General features: G+C 57.8%; 2 protein-coding genes across 5 annotated transcripts in view; both read right to left on the minus strand.

Moving 5' to 3' along the window:
- Window positions 1-1,467, minus strand: part of MYO7A (myosin VIIA) — an 84,348-nt gene extending 82,881 nt beyond the window's left edge. Inside the window, exon 1 of one of the 2 annotated variants that reach the window (XM_042957373.1) lies at window positions 1,136-1,467. The gene's annotated coding sequence lies outside the window, so the exon portion shown is untranslated. Of the gene's footprint in view, window positions 1-1,102 lie in introns of both variants that reach the window. The other variant, XM_042957371.1, reaches the window with a different exon arrangement.
- Window positions 1,468-3,367: 1,900 nt separating this feature from the next.
- The window catches only part of CAPN5 (calpain 5), a 51,909-nt gene continuing 40,760 nt past the window's right edge, over window positions 3,368-14,516 (minus strand). For all 3 annotated transcript variants that reach the window (XM_042958002.1, XM_007078946.3, XM_007078945.3), the window contains exons 5-13: window positions 13,476-13,668; window positions 12,518-12,711; window positions 11,794-11,871; window positions 10,765-10,960; window positions 10,003-10,125; window positions 8,625-8,821; window positions 7,602-7,717; window positions 6,895-7,031; window positions 3,368-5,921 (exon numbers count right to left, since the gene is read on the minus strand). In XM_042958002.1, the coding sequence (XP_042813936.1) occupies window positions 5,739-5,921; window positions 6,895-7,031; window positions 7,602-7,717; window positions 8,625-8,821; window positions 10,003-10,125; window positions 10,765-10,960; window positions 11,794-11,871; window positions 12,518-12,711; window positions 13,476-13,668 (1,417 nt within the window). In that variant the 3' untranslated portion in view covers window positions 3,368-5,738. The remainder of the gene's footprint in view (window positions 5,922-6,894; window positions 7,032-7,601; window positions 7,718-8,624; window positions 8,822-10,002; window positions 10,126-10,764; window positions 10,961-11,793; window positions 11,872-12,517; window positions 12,712-13,475; window positions 13,669-14,516) is intronic.

A 14,516-nucleotide genomic window follows, 5' to 3' on the forward strand; every position in this document is an offset into this window, starting at 1 on the left:
AATTTTTCACAAGGCCCATTCAGAGGCGCTGGGGCATTTGATCCTCTGCCCAGGACACTGCCTGACACCTGAGCCCTGACCCCTGCCCCAGAGCTCTGGAACACAGCAGGCGCATGGTCCTTCTGGAGACCTGCACCCAGCCCGGCTGGCAGGGAAGGCAATTCAACAAGGGCCGGCAGGCAGCTGCCATAGGGAGCCGCATCTGTGGAGGCTGCCTAGCCTCACCCTGGCCTCCTGCACCAGTGTGAGCCTCGGGAGCTGGGGAGGGCCAGGGCCTTCAGGGCTCTGGAAGGTGGATGGGTGGCAAGAACATGGAATTTAATGGCCACACCTAAGAAAAAAAAGCTACAGGATCAACTTTTCCTAAAAAGAAGAACTAATCCATGTTTAAGTTGACTGCTTTTTGACTTGACAAGAGGGAAAACAAAACTGTAGTTATAATTTATGCCCGTGCCCGACTTTACCTTGTTCCCACAACAACCCTGGGTGGTAGGGCTTCCTATTCCCCTTTCACAGATGGGAAGCTTGAGGCACAGAAGAAGGAAGTCACTTACTCAAAGAGAGAAAAAGAGGGGCACCTGAGTAGCTCAGTTGGTTAAGGGTCCGACTCGTGATTTTGGCTCAGGTCCTGATCTCACGGTTGTGAGATTGAACCCGGCGTTGGGCTCACAATGAGCATGGAGCCTGCTTGGGATTCTCTCTCTCCCTCTCTCTGCCCTTCCCCTGCTTGCACACTTGCTCTCACTCTCTCAAATTAAAAAACAAAAAAAAGTGAAAGAAAGAAAGAGATAAAGGAAGTATTAGAGGCCAAAAGAGACTCTCTCTCTCTTTGCCACTCCGGTAGTTTGCTCTGGTGCCCCGGCCTGGTCACAGACAATTCACTGGATGCCATGCCCCTTGATTCTTCCTTTCTCCAGGCTACGAGCCTCCATCTGTCCAGGCTCAGGACAGTTTCATTCAGTGGCTCCTGTGGCTGGAATCCCAAAGGTGGCAGGAGGCCAGACCAGGAGTGAATGGCTACGGGGGCAGGTGTTCCAGGCTGGCCCAAGCCCGGGATCCCCCCTTCTCCCAGTGCCCAGGACAGTGGGTAGCCCATGCTTACCGGGGTCCCAGTTCCCCACTCTCAGCTGCTCACCGGACTGCACACAGCTGCCACCTGCACGAAGAGCTCAAGAGCTGGGGTCACCAGTCTGGGACAATATGCAGACACACGTCCCCTCTTCCTCTGTCTTGCTCCGAGGCCAGTCACTCCGTGGGTGGGGGGCAGGGGCGGGGGTTGTCTCTCTGGATGTGTCAGGTTTTCACCGTGTGACTGTCTGTCTGCCTCTCAGCCTCTCCCTTCCTTTCTTGGCCAGGACGGCTGTCCAGCGGCACTGCTGCCCTCCCCACGCCCTGCTCCGGAACCTTCCCTCAGGAGGCGGAGTCGGAGAGGCCTCCGAGACCTGGGTGCCGTGACATCAGCATAGGAGGCAGGCTGTACTGCCCAGTGGGGAGCCGGGGGCCCTGGACTCCCTCCGCTGTGCCGCTGAGCCGTGCGAGACTCAGGCAAAAGCCACCCAGCCCAGCTTCAGCTGCCTGCTCTTATATGCGGTAACACCACCTGCTCCCAGCACGTGGGCAGAAAACCTCCTAATCCTGACCTGGTCACTGATTTGCTGAGTCTTGGCACCTGCCTGCCCTCCACCAAGCTGTTTTCTTCTCTGTAAATGGCTGTTTCACAGTCTTGAGAGGAAGGGACCTGGCAGGGCAGGGCAGGGCCCCGGCAGGAGGTCGCAAGCCCCATGTTCTGGCCCTTTCTCCCCAGTCCCCATACACACACAACCCCAGATCCACTTCCCAAGGGCTCCCCTCAGATGCAACCCCTCAAGCTCTTCACTTCAACACTGTCCTCACAGCCTGTTCTGGGGGTGGGCAGGTCTTGTCCATAATCACCCAGGAAACTTTCTTTCAAACCAACTGACTTGGAGAAGCCCTGTCTATTCCAGGGACGCATTGAAGTAAAATAATGTGACTTACAAGTGGGGGCTGGACATGAACAGGAGGAGTACACAAAATGTTACGAGCACTGGCAAAGGGTAACATCGACGACTCCTTGCTGAGACCTGGCAGGTGCTTGTCACCATCCTTTGCCTCCTGCCACGTGGCAGCTGCCCCATCAGTGCACGCCTCTCTAGGGGGAACTTGGGCTTCGGCAGAGGGAGGCACTCCTTGAGATCCCCATCCTCTATAACTGAGGTGTGTCGGAGGTGTGTCCGCAACTGGGGCGGGAGGCCCGAGTGCGCCACCTGCTGGGCACGGGCACCGCTGCCCTCCAGAGCGCCCCCGTCTGGAGCAGTGAGGGAAGGCAGCACCAGGATTCTGACTCCATCTTTCTGACCCTTACAGGTAGCTGGCTGCTAGAGGCTTGGCCAGGGGGCCCCAGCAGGAGCTGCTGCAGGTCGCCGCCCCCACTTCTGGGGGAGCACCTGCCATTGACACTTGCTACCCACCACTCCCCCAGTCAGCTCTCCTGCGGAGCCTCCCAGGCTGTCAGCCTGCAGATGGGAAAACTGAGCCCCCCCAGAGGAGCACTGAGGCAGAATGCAGGCCTGATCTGTGAGGACGGGCCCAGCGTGGTACGGAGTGGAGAGGTCCGCAGTGATCTCCAGTTGACGTAACAGCAACAGTGTACTCAGCACCCACTATCATCTAGTCTGCTAAGCGGGGCTCAGAATTCACAATGTCCTTTGCTCGCAGTCCTGTCGAGAAGCCTACAAACTGGCCTTAATTCATCTTCCCTCACTCCCCACTCCACCCCAGTCATCACTGAGCTCTGTCCACTATTTCTCCCCAGCCCCTAACCCCAACTGGAGCTGCCAGCATCTTCCTCTCAACAGCCTCCACGCTGGCCTCCCCACATCCGCCTGTGCCCCACAAACCCAGGTCCTCTTCCTGTGGCTGTCTCCCTCCCTCCATTTCCCACTTGCATCGGGGCCTCGACCTGCCCTCCAGGGTAGGCTGGAAGCTCCCAGAACTCCCACTGCCTTACCAGTCACTCCCTGGGTGGCATTTGTTAGGACTGGAGTGTTCCCATTGGCCTTCCCCACTAGTTTGTAGACTGCCCAATGGATGGGATTGTGGCTGCTTCCCTGCATCCCCAGTGCCCGGGACAGGGCTTGGGATGAGGCCAGCTGAATCAATGATGGAATGATCCCAATGACCTCTGCCCACAGATGCACCGGGCAGGCAGTGGGGCCCAGCCTCAGCTGTTAACTCTCAAGTCCTCCCTCACGAGCCTCTTGACCAGAGGGCAGTCACCTACCTAAGCCTGGGAATATTCCCTCCATTGTCCCTCACCCCCAGAGGGACAGACAGATACAAGAAAGTCTTTCTGGGACTGTAGTAATGTTTATTCTGAGAACAGAACAGGTATCCACTCCTGACCCCACGGTAGGCCCTGAGGGGAGTAAAGCCCACATCTGGGTGGTATGGACCAGAGGCCCTGCCCAGATGCAAATGGGGACTCCGTGGGCCCCACAGGCTGAAGGGTGCATCAGGTGAGCAGAGCAATTGCTCTCCCCACCAACCCTCTAGTCCCAGCCCGGAAGAACTCTATCCTTACCCGCCCAGGGATCAGGGAGGGACATTTGCACAGCCAGGAGCCAGCCTGGCCCACTCAGAGGGGCAGGAAGCAAGGAGAGGGCTGCCAAACCCGTTTTGGGGGGGAAGAGGCAGTGCCCAATCCTCAGACTGAAGCCCACATAGGCCCGCCAATTGATCCTGGTTTGCCCCCTAGCCCAAGGGGGCATGGCTGAGCAAAGACCCATGTTTCCGCCCCAGAAGCCCCAGGCCGGCCCTCACGTCTCCACCCCAACTTGGGAGCCTTCACTTGAAAAAGACACTGGGAAGTGATTACATGAGTGGATATAGTGTGCACGCATACAGAGATACATAAAGGGTACGGTTTTGCCCTTATTCAGCACTTGTTAGCGAGAGTGCTGACGAACAAGAACCATTAGCCCCACTTTGCAGAAGGGAAATCGAGGCACAGGAGGTTTCAGTGACTTGCTCCTGGTCATGTGGTCATGTCCCAGCCCCAGGCCCAGGTTCTCGAGGGCAAGTCCCAGCTTTTCGAGAAGGAATCCTCTTGTCCTCCTTGTTCAGTTCCTGGCCCCTCGTGCGGCCCGGGGACCAGGGCACGGGAGTAGAGCTGGCCACAGAGTGAAGAGGCAAAGTCAAGAATCCAGCACCTCCAGCCAGGACACTGCAGCAAACAGCCAGATCTGGAGCCAAACATTCGGGTGCCCAAAAGGAATTCCCAGCAAGGCCACAGGAATTCTTGTTCTTGAACCACCTGGGCTTTTTCATTTACGGTGCCCAGTCTGGAGCCAGGGAAGGGCACAGAAGGGACCCGGAACAGGTCATGGCGCCAACACTCACCAAGAACACGGGTGGTGCCGGCTTGCGATACGTCCAAGTAAAAAAAATACCCTCTTATTCACCCACCTGCAGGCCTCCTCTGAGAAGATGTGACTTCTCCTCACCCCCTCCCCCAGCAGAATGAAAATAAAATCAGGGGAACCACAGGAATTGGAGTTTAAGATGAAAAAAGGGGTTCAGGCTTTCAGTTTTCCTTTAAAAACCCCTGGTTAAGATTGATTAACACTAAAGAATATAAAACATTGAGGACTAAAGGAACGTTTTGGTCCAGGCAGCAAGACGAGGGCTGCATTTTTCAGGGAATGTTGGAAGAGGGGCCTCTGGTCAGGTGATGGATTTACAGGTCTCCTGCCAAGCCCTAGAAGTGATCTGAGCCCAGTGGGCCTGAGACTGCCACCCCAGGCCTCCTCCCAGGAAAAGCCCAGGTCTTGCAGCAGAGGGGGGCCTGAAAGCACGTGCCTCCCCTCAGGTCCCCATGCCCGCCACACCCTCCTGGCCGACCAAAGGGGGGTGTCCTCCTGACATGAAGGCAGTGGAGGCAGGAAGATGCCACCATCCCACTAGGGGCCTTCACCCAGAGGCTAGGCGTGAAATCGGAACCTGGGGTGAGGCCGCAGCCATGTCTGGGCATTGACCTCTGAGAGGACCCGGGCAGGGGTGAGGCCCCGGGTGGATGCCAGGTCTCCCAGAGCTGCAGGGAGGGCCCCAGCTCCAGCGGGCGTCTCATGGGCATCATTTATTCATTTGGCAAATCTCTGTTGAATAAATAAATGAATGGGCAAGTGGGCAGGAGTAGAGAATGAATGACTGTCACTTGCACTTTTTCCTAATTCCAGCCTAAGCAGAAACCCGGCAACAGCCAAGAGTCCTTTCAAGGTGGCTAGAAAACCAGGTGTAGGTGACAGAGAAAGCAAAGTCTGGGACACGGGGGCGGGTCCGGGACACAAGGGGCAAGAGTGGGGCCTGGGGACGTGAAAGGTCCTGTGTAAACAAGTGACAGGTTGGCACTCCGTCGGCAGACAGCAGGGCCTTGAGAAAACGTTTTCAACGGATAGAGTCCCTTAGCAGTGGTGACAGCTGGGGTCGGAAGAGCTACTATAAATCTCAGGCAGGAAGACTCCTCCGTGAGAAGGGAATGCTTCAGGGTCCTTGGGACACTGAGGCCCCGAGAGGGGCAGAGGCCTCCCAAGGTCACACAGCAAGTCAGCGGAAAAGCTGGGAAAAGGCCCCCAGTGTCCTGGCTCCCAGGCTAGTCCCTGGCTTGGCTGGGGACATGCAGATGGCGGTAAAACTGTGGAGGCCAGGCAGAGGGACAGGGGTCAGACGGCCGTGAGGGACGTGCTACTGAAGACACATACAGCAACCGTGCCTGGCAGGTCGCTGGGCTGCCGGCTGCTGCGGTCCTGGAGGTGGAGGGTGTGCAGGGCCTGGAGGTCATCCGGGTCGGCCTTCAGGTGCACCTGGCCCAGGAATTCGTCCTTCAGGACTCGGTGGTTCCAGATCTGGGAGGAGACAAGGTTTGGGTGGGGGGGCATCTTTAAGAGCAGGAGTATAGGTCTGTGGGGGTGCTGGTGGCAGGGCCCTGAACCCCTTTCTTGCAGTGCAAGCCTTGGCTAAGAGGAGCCCTGCATTGCCTCTGCCTCACCGTGAACCCTGGGCAAGGCCGTCCCCTTCCGGAGCCTCAGGCTTCCTCCCATCTGTCAAACTCCCTTCCATATACAGTCTAGTCTGTTACTATTAGTTCTGCCACTGACCTTAGGTGACCTTGGACAAGTGATTTCCCCATGTTTAATACGAGGGTTGGATCAACAGCCCCTAAGAGTCCTTTCAGCCCCAACAGCTATGGGTCTGTGATTTGATCCAGTGGGGCCCAGTGTTAGGAAAACTTGGAAATCCTACAGTGGCTTCCCCAGGGTACCTGGGCATTTGTTTACTGATGGTTTCCACCTTCCCGGGGAGGCCCCGGCCTGTGCCGGGAGGACAGAGAACTTCCCACTAATGAGCCCAAAATCAACATCCACGGGCCACCTTGGCCTGAGAAGGGAAGAAAGCCCAATCCAGGACCGTGGCTTTCTGGCCCCTTGCTCTGGGGAAACAGCCACCCGCACTATATGCCACCTTGGTGCAACCTCTCCAGGTGGACCCACTTCCAGTGGGATTTAAGGAACAACTCCCAAGCCATGGGGGCAAAGCTGGCAGAGATGACCACTGTCCCCAGCCAGGAGACTAACCCTACTGTGTCTCAAAATCACACCATCTAATACAACTCACCCACAGGGGGCACTCTGGGGCACGAGGAAGGGCCGGCAAGAGAATTCCCAAGGCCATGCATACCATGTCAGGGATAGAGTGGGAACCAGAATTTAGTGTTCCTGGGTCCCCAACAAAAGCTCTGCCACCCTGGGCCCAGCCCCCATGAGTGGGAAAACATCAGGCAGGGGGTCCAGGGGAGACCCTCAGGACGGTGGAGCTCACCTGGACTGTGATGGGCTGGCCTGGCTTCTTGCGGTAGAAGATGCCTTTCACGTTGTACTCGGGTGTGGAGGTACCTTTCTGCACCGCCGAGCGGACTTTGTCCCCTTCACACTTAATGATCACATAAGAGTTGGCCCCTAGAGAAATTGAGTGGGCCACGGGGTGATGATGGGGCCTGGGGCAGGACCCAGTGGGACAGAAGTCTGGGAGGTGATTCCCCTTCCCAAAGCAGAGGATGGAGTTCCTATATTCAGAAGGGACAGCACAGCCTGACTCCCTTCCTAACTTCCAGAGACAGGAGGGGGCAGACTGGTCATCTCTGGCCTCCATGCTGTTCCCCCTGCCCAGACACTTTTCTTCCCTATCCCGCCTTATCGGGCTTCATATCTTAATGCCGCCTCAGCTTGGAGAAAGGCCACCTCCTCCAGGGAGCCTTCTGTAAGCCCTGCCTCCCAGCTGTCTGTCCCTGTGTCGGACTGCCCCACCCCACGGGAAGCTGCCCCAAAGCAGGCAGCAGAGCCCGGTCCTCTCTACGCACCCAGTTTCATTCCAAGGCTGGGTCCCGAGTGGATGTTAGGAAAGGGCTGCTCATTCAGTGAGAGCAAGAGAGCTCGGGAGGCTGGGTGTCTGTTGCTGAGCAGTGGGGAGGGGGCATGGGCCATCTCCTTGGGGAGGTGGGTCCCAGAGCTTTCCCCAGGCGAGCTCACCCGTCGAGGAGTCCTTGAGACCGGTAGCCCCTAGGATGTGCACCTGGGTCACCTGCTGTGGGTAGCCACACAAGGAGCTCCAGCAGGAGTGGGGAGGCTCATCTAGGCGCAGCTCCCTGGTACAGGGCAGAGGAGGAGAGGGGTGAGGTGGTGGAGGGGGCCAGGGAGATGGAAGGTGAGGGGGTTCGAGAAGACGGCAGGGGAGGGGAGCAGTATGTAGTCCAGACGTTGCTCATCCTGGGCAAACCACCACGGGCTTCCTGCTGCTCTCTCTCTACTGCAGGGAGCCCCGTCCTCCCGGAGAGAAAAAGCTACTTACTGAGCACCCACTGTGTGCCAAGCCCCCTGCTGGGATGTTACAGGTATTATTTGTGATCTTCCCAAAGCCCTGGGTGATCACGCCCTTTTTACAGATTACGAAGCGCGCTGGGCTCAACGGGAGAAGGGATTTGCCCCACAGCTGGACAGAGGTGGAGCCTGGGCCGGCAGGACCCAGGTCCCCAGAGCCCACCACACGTGCTGCCTCCCAGGTCTGCACCGTGTGCAAGGAGCACTGAATCGGGGCTGACTACCAGGGTAGGAGGACAGTGTGGGGGCTCACGGGGCCTGCACCCCAGCAGGGAGGGGATGGCTCTAGCAGTCCGCCTAGGCCAACTCGACCACTGGTGTCATGACCTTGGAAACCACCCCCACCCCAAACCTCGATCCCCAATTCTGATCTGTACAATGGAAAGGTCAGGCCCCCGCTTGGGGTTCAGGAAAAGCAAACGAAGAGAGCGAAAGCTTTGTAAACTGTGAAGTGCTATGCACATATGAAATACTGCCCCTTTATGTAGCCCAGAGAGGCTGGGACAGAGGAGCAGGGGAAGGAGGGGAAGGACGTGGGTGCTCACGTCAGCCCAGGGAGGCTGGAGGTCTGGGCTCCACGCCTCGGGAAGACCCTCAACGTCTCCGCAGATTCCGGGTCAGCCTGCTATGGAATCCGGCCCTTTCAGCCCCGGCCCTGAGCCAGCCCCCACGCACCGGCAGTTGGAGGGCACGTCAGTGAAGACCCGGAGAAGGAACTCGCCAGTGTGGCCTGGCTCGAAGGTGGTGGGGATGATGACATAGCGGCCCTCGGGCTGGTCCGTCCGCAGGAAGACGCTGCGCGAGTTGATGTAGATGGAGCTGGCGGCCCTGTGCTGCAGACCATGCATGCGGTACTCACGGTTCTCCTCCACCTGCGGGGAGCGGGGAGGCTGGTCCGCACGGAGCCCCCGGTCCCCCCACCTACCTCGCACATCGCGCCCTCGCTGCCCTGACAAGAGCGACCTGATCCATTTACACGAAATGCCCAGAAAAGGCAAGTAAAGAGACAGCAGTAGACGAGTGCTTGCCTAAGGCTCGGGGGTGGACGATGGCGGGGAGCCGGACGGCACTGAGCGGTGCCGGCTAAAGGGTGCGAGCTTCCCTTCTGGGGTGATGAAAACGTTCTAGAATCGACTGGTGACAGCCGCACAACCCTACAAACGTGCTAAAGGTCACTGCACACTTTAAATGAGTGAACTGCATAGTATGTGAGTTCTATCTCAGTAAAGCCGTTAGGAGGAGGGGGGCAACGGGCAGCCCCCTGGTAACAGCGACCGTGTCACTATCTGCCCACAACACAGCACGTGGCCAGGAGATGACATCACCAGCTGCCAGGACATGCCAGACAACTCCTGGAACGAGTGGCATGATAAGCTACAGCCATGTCACTTTAGGTCACGACATGTCAAAGTCACAACACCTCAGCACGCAATGGATGTACCAACCCAAGGACACGAACAAACTGTGATGATGTGACTGAGCGCCTCAAATGCAGGGGCTCAACTCCGACCACGTGCCCAGCACGTCCACGTGATTTCCCGAGGTTCTCGGTGTCTGGCAGGCCCGTGGCATCCCGCTATGCCAAGTGCCATCACATACCAGGTGTCGCAACACGAGGAGGGCCTCGGGTCCCAGGCCAGGGGGAGCGGCCAGCGGCAAGCCCACCTGGCTCTGCCCAAGCTGCTTCCTCCCAGGGCCCAGCAAGGCCTCCACCTCAGGGGGACCCAGAGGCCTGAGGGAGGGAGCAGCGGGGGCCTCCCAGGGCCTGGCCCTGACCACCTTCCCATCCGCCAAATAGCCAGTGGGTCTGTGGCAGGAGGAAATCAGGCTGAGGGCTCCCATGGCCACTGACCCCAGGCAGGCTGGGCCTCTGTGGGTGTTCCAAATAGGGCTCACGCCACAGCATGCCCATGGCATCGGCCATTGTGGCCAGAATGGCAGGGATGATGTCAGTGGCCAGAGTATTCTAGAGCGTTCTCCCCCAGGCCAAGGTGGCCTAAAATCCAGCTCCCTCGCTCTCCTCACCCAGAGCAGGGGTCCCAGCTGGCCTCACCTTGTAGATGTCAAAGCCAATGGCCAGATTTTCACCCTTGCCATCCCGGCGGGTAGACTGTTTGGGCCGCTGCTGGATGCAGATCAGCACTTCATCTTCTGGCTTCTTGACATCAAAGATGTACTGCAGAGAAGGTCAGGGAAGAGAGACACGGCAGTGAGACTGGGCCGGAGACAGGCTTGCTGGCTCCTGGAAGCTGGGCCAGAGCCGGGCCTCAGTTCCACGTGTGAGTCCAGGTGAGTCACAGCACCTCTCTGGGCCTCAGTCCCTCATCTGTGAGATGGGCCTATGCTGCCTACGCTGCCTGAGGGGCGGGGGGACTCTGTGAGATCATGGAAGCTCAGCTCTGAGTCCACACGCAGTCGGTGCCAAATGAAGGCATGCCAAACACGAAAGGTAAACAGTTGCCAGGGTCCTAACAAAGGAGGCGCAGGGGAGAGGTCCTCCCCGAGGAAGAGCCAATCTGGCCAAGTTCCCCTGGAAGGAGAGCACCGTGTGTGTGGAAACAAGGGGTTCGGGCCTTCAGCTCAGCCTCCCTCTATATGTCCTTGTAATTCTGGACGAGCTTCCTCACCTTTACCATCTGCAGGTTGCCCAGGACCACCCGAACCCACCCACCCAACCCCCACTATGCAGACAGGTGCACAGAGGCCCACGGGGGAACAGGGATATACCCAAGGTCATGCAGGAGCCCATGCAGGGCAGTGGCGAGGGCCCCCGTGGCTGCCCAAGGGGCGGAGTAGGGGCCCCGAAAACACTCACTTGCGGGTTCTGAAAGAAGGTGTCCTTGTGATTGATGCAGCCCCCACTGCGGTTCTTCCGGGGGTCCTCATGCCGTGTCCAGGCGCCACGCAGCCGGGCCTCCTCCCACGTCTTGTGGATGCTCAGGTAAGACGTATTGATCACACGGCACTTGATAATGTCAGTGAAGTATCTGCACACGTCCTCGAAGGTCATCCTGGGTGTGGCAGGGGGCGAGGCTGGGTAGGTCCCCCTGGCTGGCCACCCGCCTACTCACCCTGTGTGCTCTGAAGCACGACCCACACGGGAGTGAGTGTGGAGGTGGCGTCACTTGGCCCCTTCACATCTCTTCTGGCCTCAGTTTCCTGACTTGTAAAATGGGAATGAACCTAACAACAGCTGCCCACCTCACAGAGGTAGCGTGGGAATTAAGCAATGCAGTAAAAGCACGAAGTACAACTCCCGGCAGACGGGAGCCGGCCAAGACTAGCTGTGACAATCAGCAACAATATTAAACAAGGCTGCTGCCATCTTCCCAGCCCAACCCCAACCCACATGCCCCCTTAGCTCCCCTCACCTCCCTGGCCTCCCTGAACTCCCTCTTCTCAAACCTAAGCGTACTCTCTTGACTGGGCTGGGTCTCTCTCCTTGCCCACCAAGGGCTCCCCTGACCCTGAGGCCCAGCTTAGGAGGCAGCCACTCCAAGAGGCCTCTCCTCTTCCCCGGCTGCTCTCGGCAACTCTCGGCAATCAGGCTGCCAGCGTTACCCCTGCCCTGTGTATCCCCACCTGCCGGCATCCTGGCCTACTTGCTGAGGGCCCAGCCTGCGTGCTGGAGCAGCTCAGGGTCCCTGGAGGTTGGTACTGGGGACTACGGGGACGAACGGGGCCATTACTGCCCAACTCATTTCACAGAGAAGCAAACAGGCGTGATTTGTCCTAGGCCACAGAGCAAGTTGATGGTGAGGCATCTGCCCCCCCATCTGGTGCTCCCTGCTACAGGAGGCCCTCCCCAGCCCTGGACGCCTGCGTGGGGCACGGACACACTCACCAGAACTCCCCGTCATCCTGCACGGTCACCCCCATCTTTTCCCGCTCACTCTTGCTCACTTTCTGCCACTCCTCTGAGCTGGGAGGGAAGAGGGAGGAGTGTAAGAGGAGGGACCCAACCAGGGCCACCCTGGCAAGGGAGAGGAGGCCCGAGGGACAGCCCAGAACCAGGCCTCCATCAGCGTGGGTATAGATGGGGGCACCCAGGGCCAGGCCCAGTCCGTCTCCAAAAAGCCTGTCTGGTAAGGGTGGGTTGCCACCATGCCAGGGGCTGGAGGTCTGAGAACAAGGCTGCAGGCTGGCGGGGGAAGGGCAGGATGACCTTCAAGGAAGGGGGCTCCTTCACCAGGGGCCTGGCTCCGGTCCTCACCTCACCAGGGCCATGAGCCGAACACAGAGCAGTCACCCCCATTCTCACCCCTGGTGGCCTCCCTCCCTGCTTTCTTTCCCACTCATCACCAGACTGGGTTCTCTGTCCTCTATAGGAATCAGCTTATCCCTACTTCCAGGACTCTTCCCTGCAGAATCCACCCCCCACCCACCCCCACACAGGTGCCCACTGCAAAGTAAGTCTCCCAATGTCATCCTCCTCCCATATCCTTCAAGGCCCAGCCTGGGTGTCACCTCCTCTAGGAAACCCACCTTTGTCCTTGCCCAAGCTCTCATACTGGGGCCCACCCACCTGGGGTCTGCCCTGTGCCTGCACCCCCATCCCCGGGCCTCACGTGTCACTCCAGGGCCCGTTCCATTCCCGCTCGCCCCAAGGATTACGCAGGCGGATCATGTCCAGCTTCTCCGACTTGAAGAAGGCCAGCAGGCCGTGGCCCAGGCGCACCTTGCGCACGTCAGTGATGGCATATGCATGTCCCTTCACCAGGCCACATGCCAGGCGGGCCTCCATGTCTGCTGCTGTCACTGCCTGCAGGAGGACACAGTTGCCCAGAGAGACAGGGTCTGGTCAGGCTCCAGCTGGAGGGGCAGGGATGGTGTGTGCCTACACCACCCTCTATAGGACAGGGAAGGAATGGCAGCCCCACACAAAGGGAGGCGGGTAGGCTCCGTGTGCACAAAGCCCCCATGGGGCAGCTAAAGTGGGGTGGCCCAGGAGCGCATTGGCGTTAACTGGCACAGGCTCAGTTGTGCAACTGTTAAAACATTAGCTTGAAATCAACATGGTGGGAGCCTTTTACGCCAATGAAATCAGCAAACGCTACAAAGCAGGGCTTTTTCTTTTTCCAGAGAGCCGGACTATGGACCCACCACTGGTGCCCGCACTGAGCCCCAGCTCCCCCACCTGAAATAAAAGCAGTCGATGAAATAAGACAATCCTCCTGAGGCACCTGGGCCTGTGCCAGGAGCAGAGTCTCCCTCCCCTCTTCCAGTCGCCTTGTAGCGACCCTGACTAAGGGACCCTCAGATGCACAGACACCTACTGCCCCAATACAAGATGCCCGTAAAAGGGGGATGCTGGTCAAACAGCAAGGTATTTCATAGTGTAGGGGGTCAGGGCAAGGGACCTACAGCTCATGCTGCCCAGCACCGGGGAGGGGGCTGCACACTCCAGCTGCTCCCCTCCCCACCGTGAGGCTGAACGTCCAGATTATGAGCTAGTCTGAGCAGGGGCCCTGCCTGGGACACCCCAATAAGGGCTGATGATGGGGAGGGCTGCCTCTGTGTTCTCACCTTGATGGAGGCACTGATGAGGCCTCCTCGGCTGTGCACCTTCAACACACGCTCAAAGAGCTGGTTCCTCTTGGCCTCATCGTTGGCAAAGCCACCCTCAGTCAGGTCGATGGGCTCGGAAACGCCACCTGTGAAGTCCACCAGCGCATCCGCCGTGTTGCCTCCATCCAGGGCCTGGTAACAGCCTGCCAGCCTGGGGAGCAATGTGGAAAGAATTCCCCGCTCATGCTCCCCAACCTGTCTAAAACCCTCACCTTACAGGGGAGATCTGGGGGACTCAGAGAGGTCAAGCAAACTAAGGTCACACAGCAGGTCACGGCAGAGCCAACACTGAAATCCCTGTCTCTGGCTCCCAGGCCAGCGTTTGTCTCCCTGAACCGCCCCGTTTTATCACACAAATTCTCCTTAGCCCTAGCGGTCTGTCTCCAACACTTAACTGTCCAGAAACCGAGCAATTCTTGTCAAAAGTATTAAAAACTCATGCATCTTTTGAAACATCAATTATAAATAACTAACGTTATTTATAAGAACGTAAAACTAGAAATCACCTAAATGTCTAACAACAGGGAATTGACTTTAAAAACTAATGCTGCTGTTAGGGACACCTGAGTGGCTCAGGTCATTGGGTGTCCAAAGTCAGCTCGGGTCATGATCTTACGATTCGTGAGTTCAAGCCCTCTCGTGAAGCTCTGTGCTGACAGCTCAGAGCCTGGAGCCTGCTTCGGATTCTGTGTCTCCCTCTCTCTCTGCTCCCCCGCTGCTCGCACTCTGTCTCTCTCTCTCAAAAATAAATAAACATTAAAAAAAAAAAACCAACTAATGCTGCGTGGGTGCCTGGGTGGCCCAGTTGGAAGAGCATGTAACTCTTGATCTCGGGGTTGTGAGTTCAAGCCCCGTGTTGGGTGTAGAGATTACTAAAAAAAAAAAAAAAAAAAAAAAAAAATCACAAATAAAAATAAAAAATAAAAAACATTAAGCATCTACTATGTGCAACATCTCAGGTGCTAGGGCCACAACTGTGGCTTCTTCTTTAAATGTTAG

This window comes from Panthera tigris, chromosome D1 (assembly GCF_018350195.1).
Source record: "Panthera tigris isolate Pti1 chromosome D1, P.tigris_Pti1_mat1.1, whole genome shotgun sequence".
Classification (NCBI taxonomy): domain Eukaryota; kingdom Metazoa; phylum Chordata; class Mammalia; order Carnivora; family Felidae; genus Panthera; species Panthera tigris.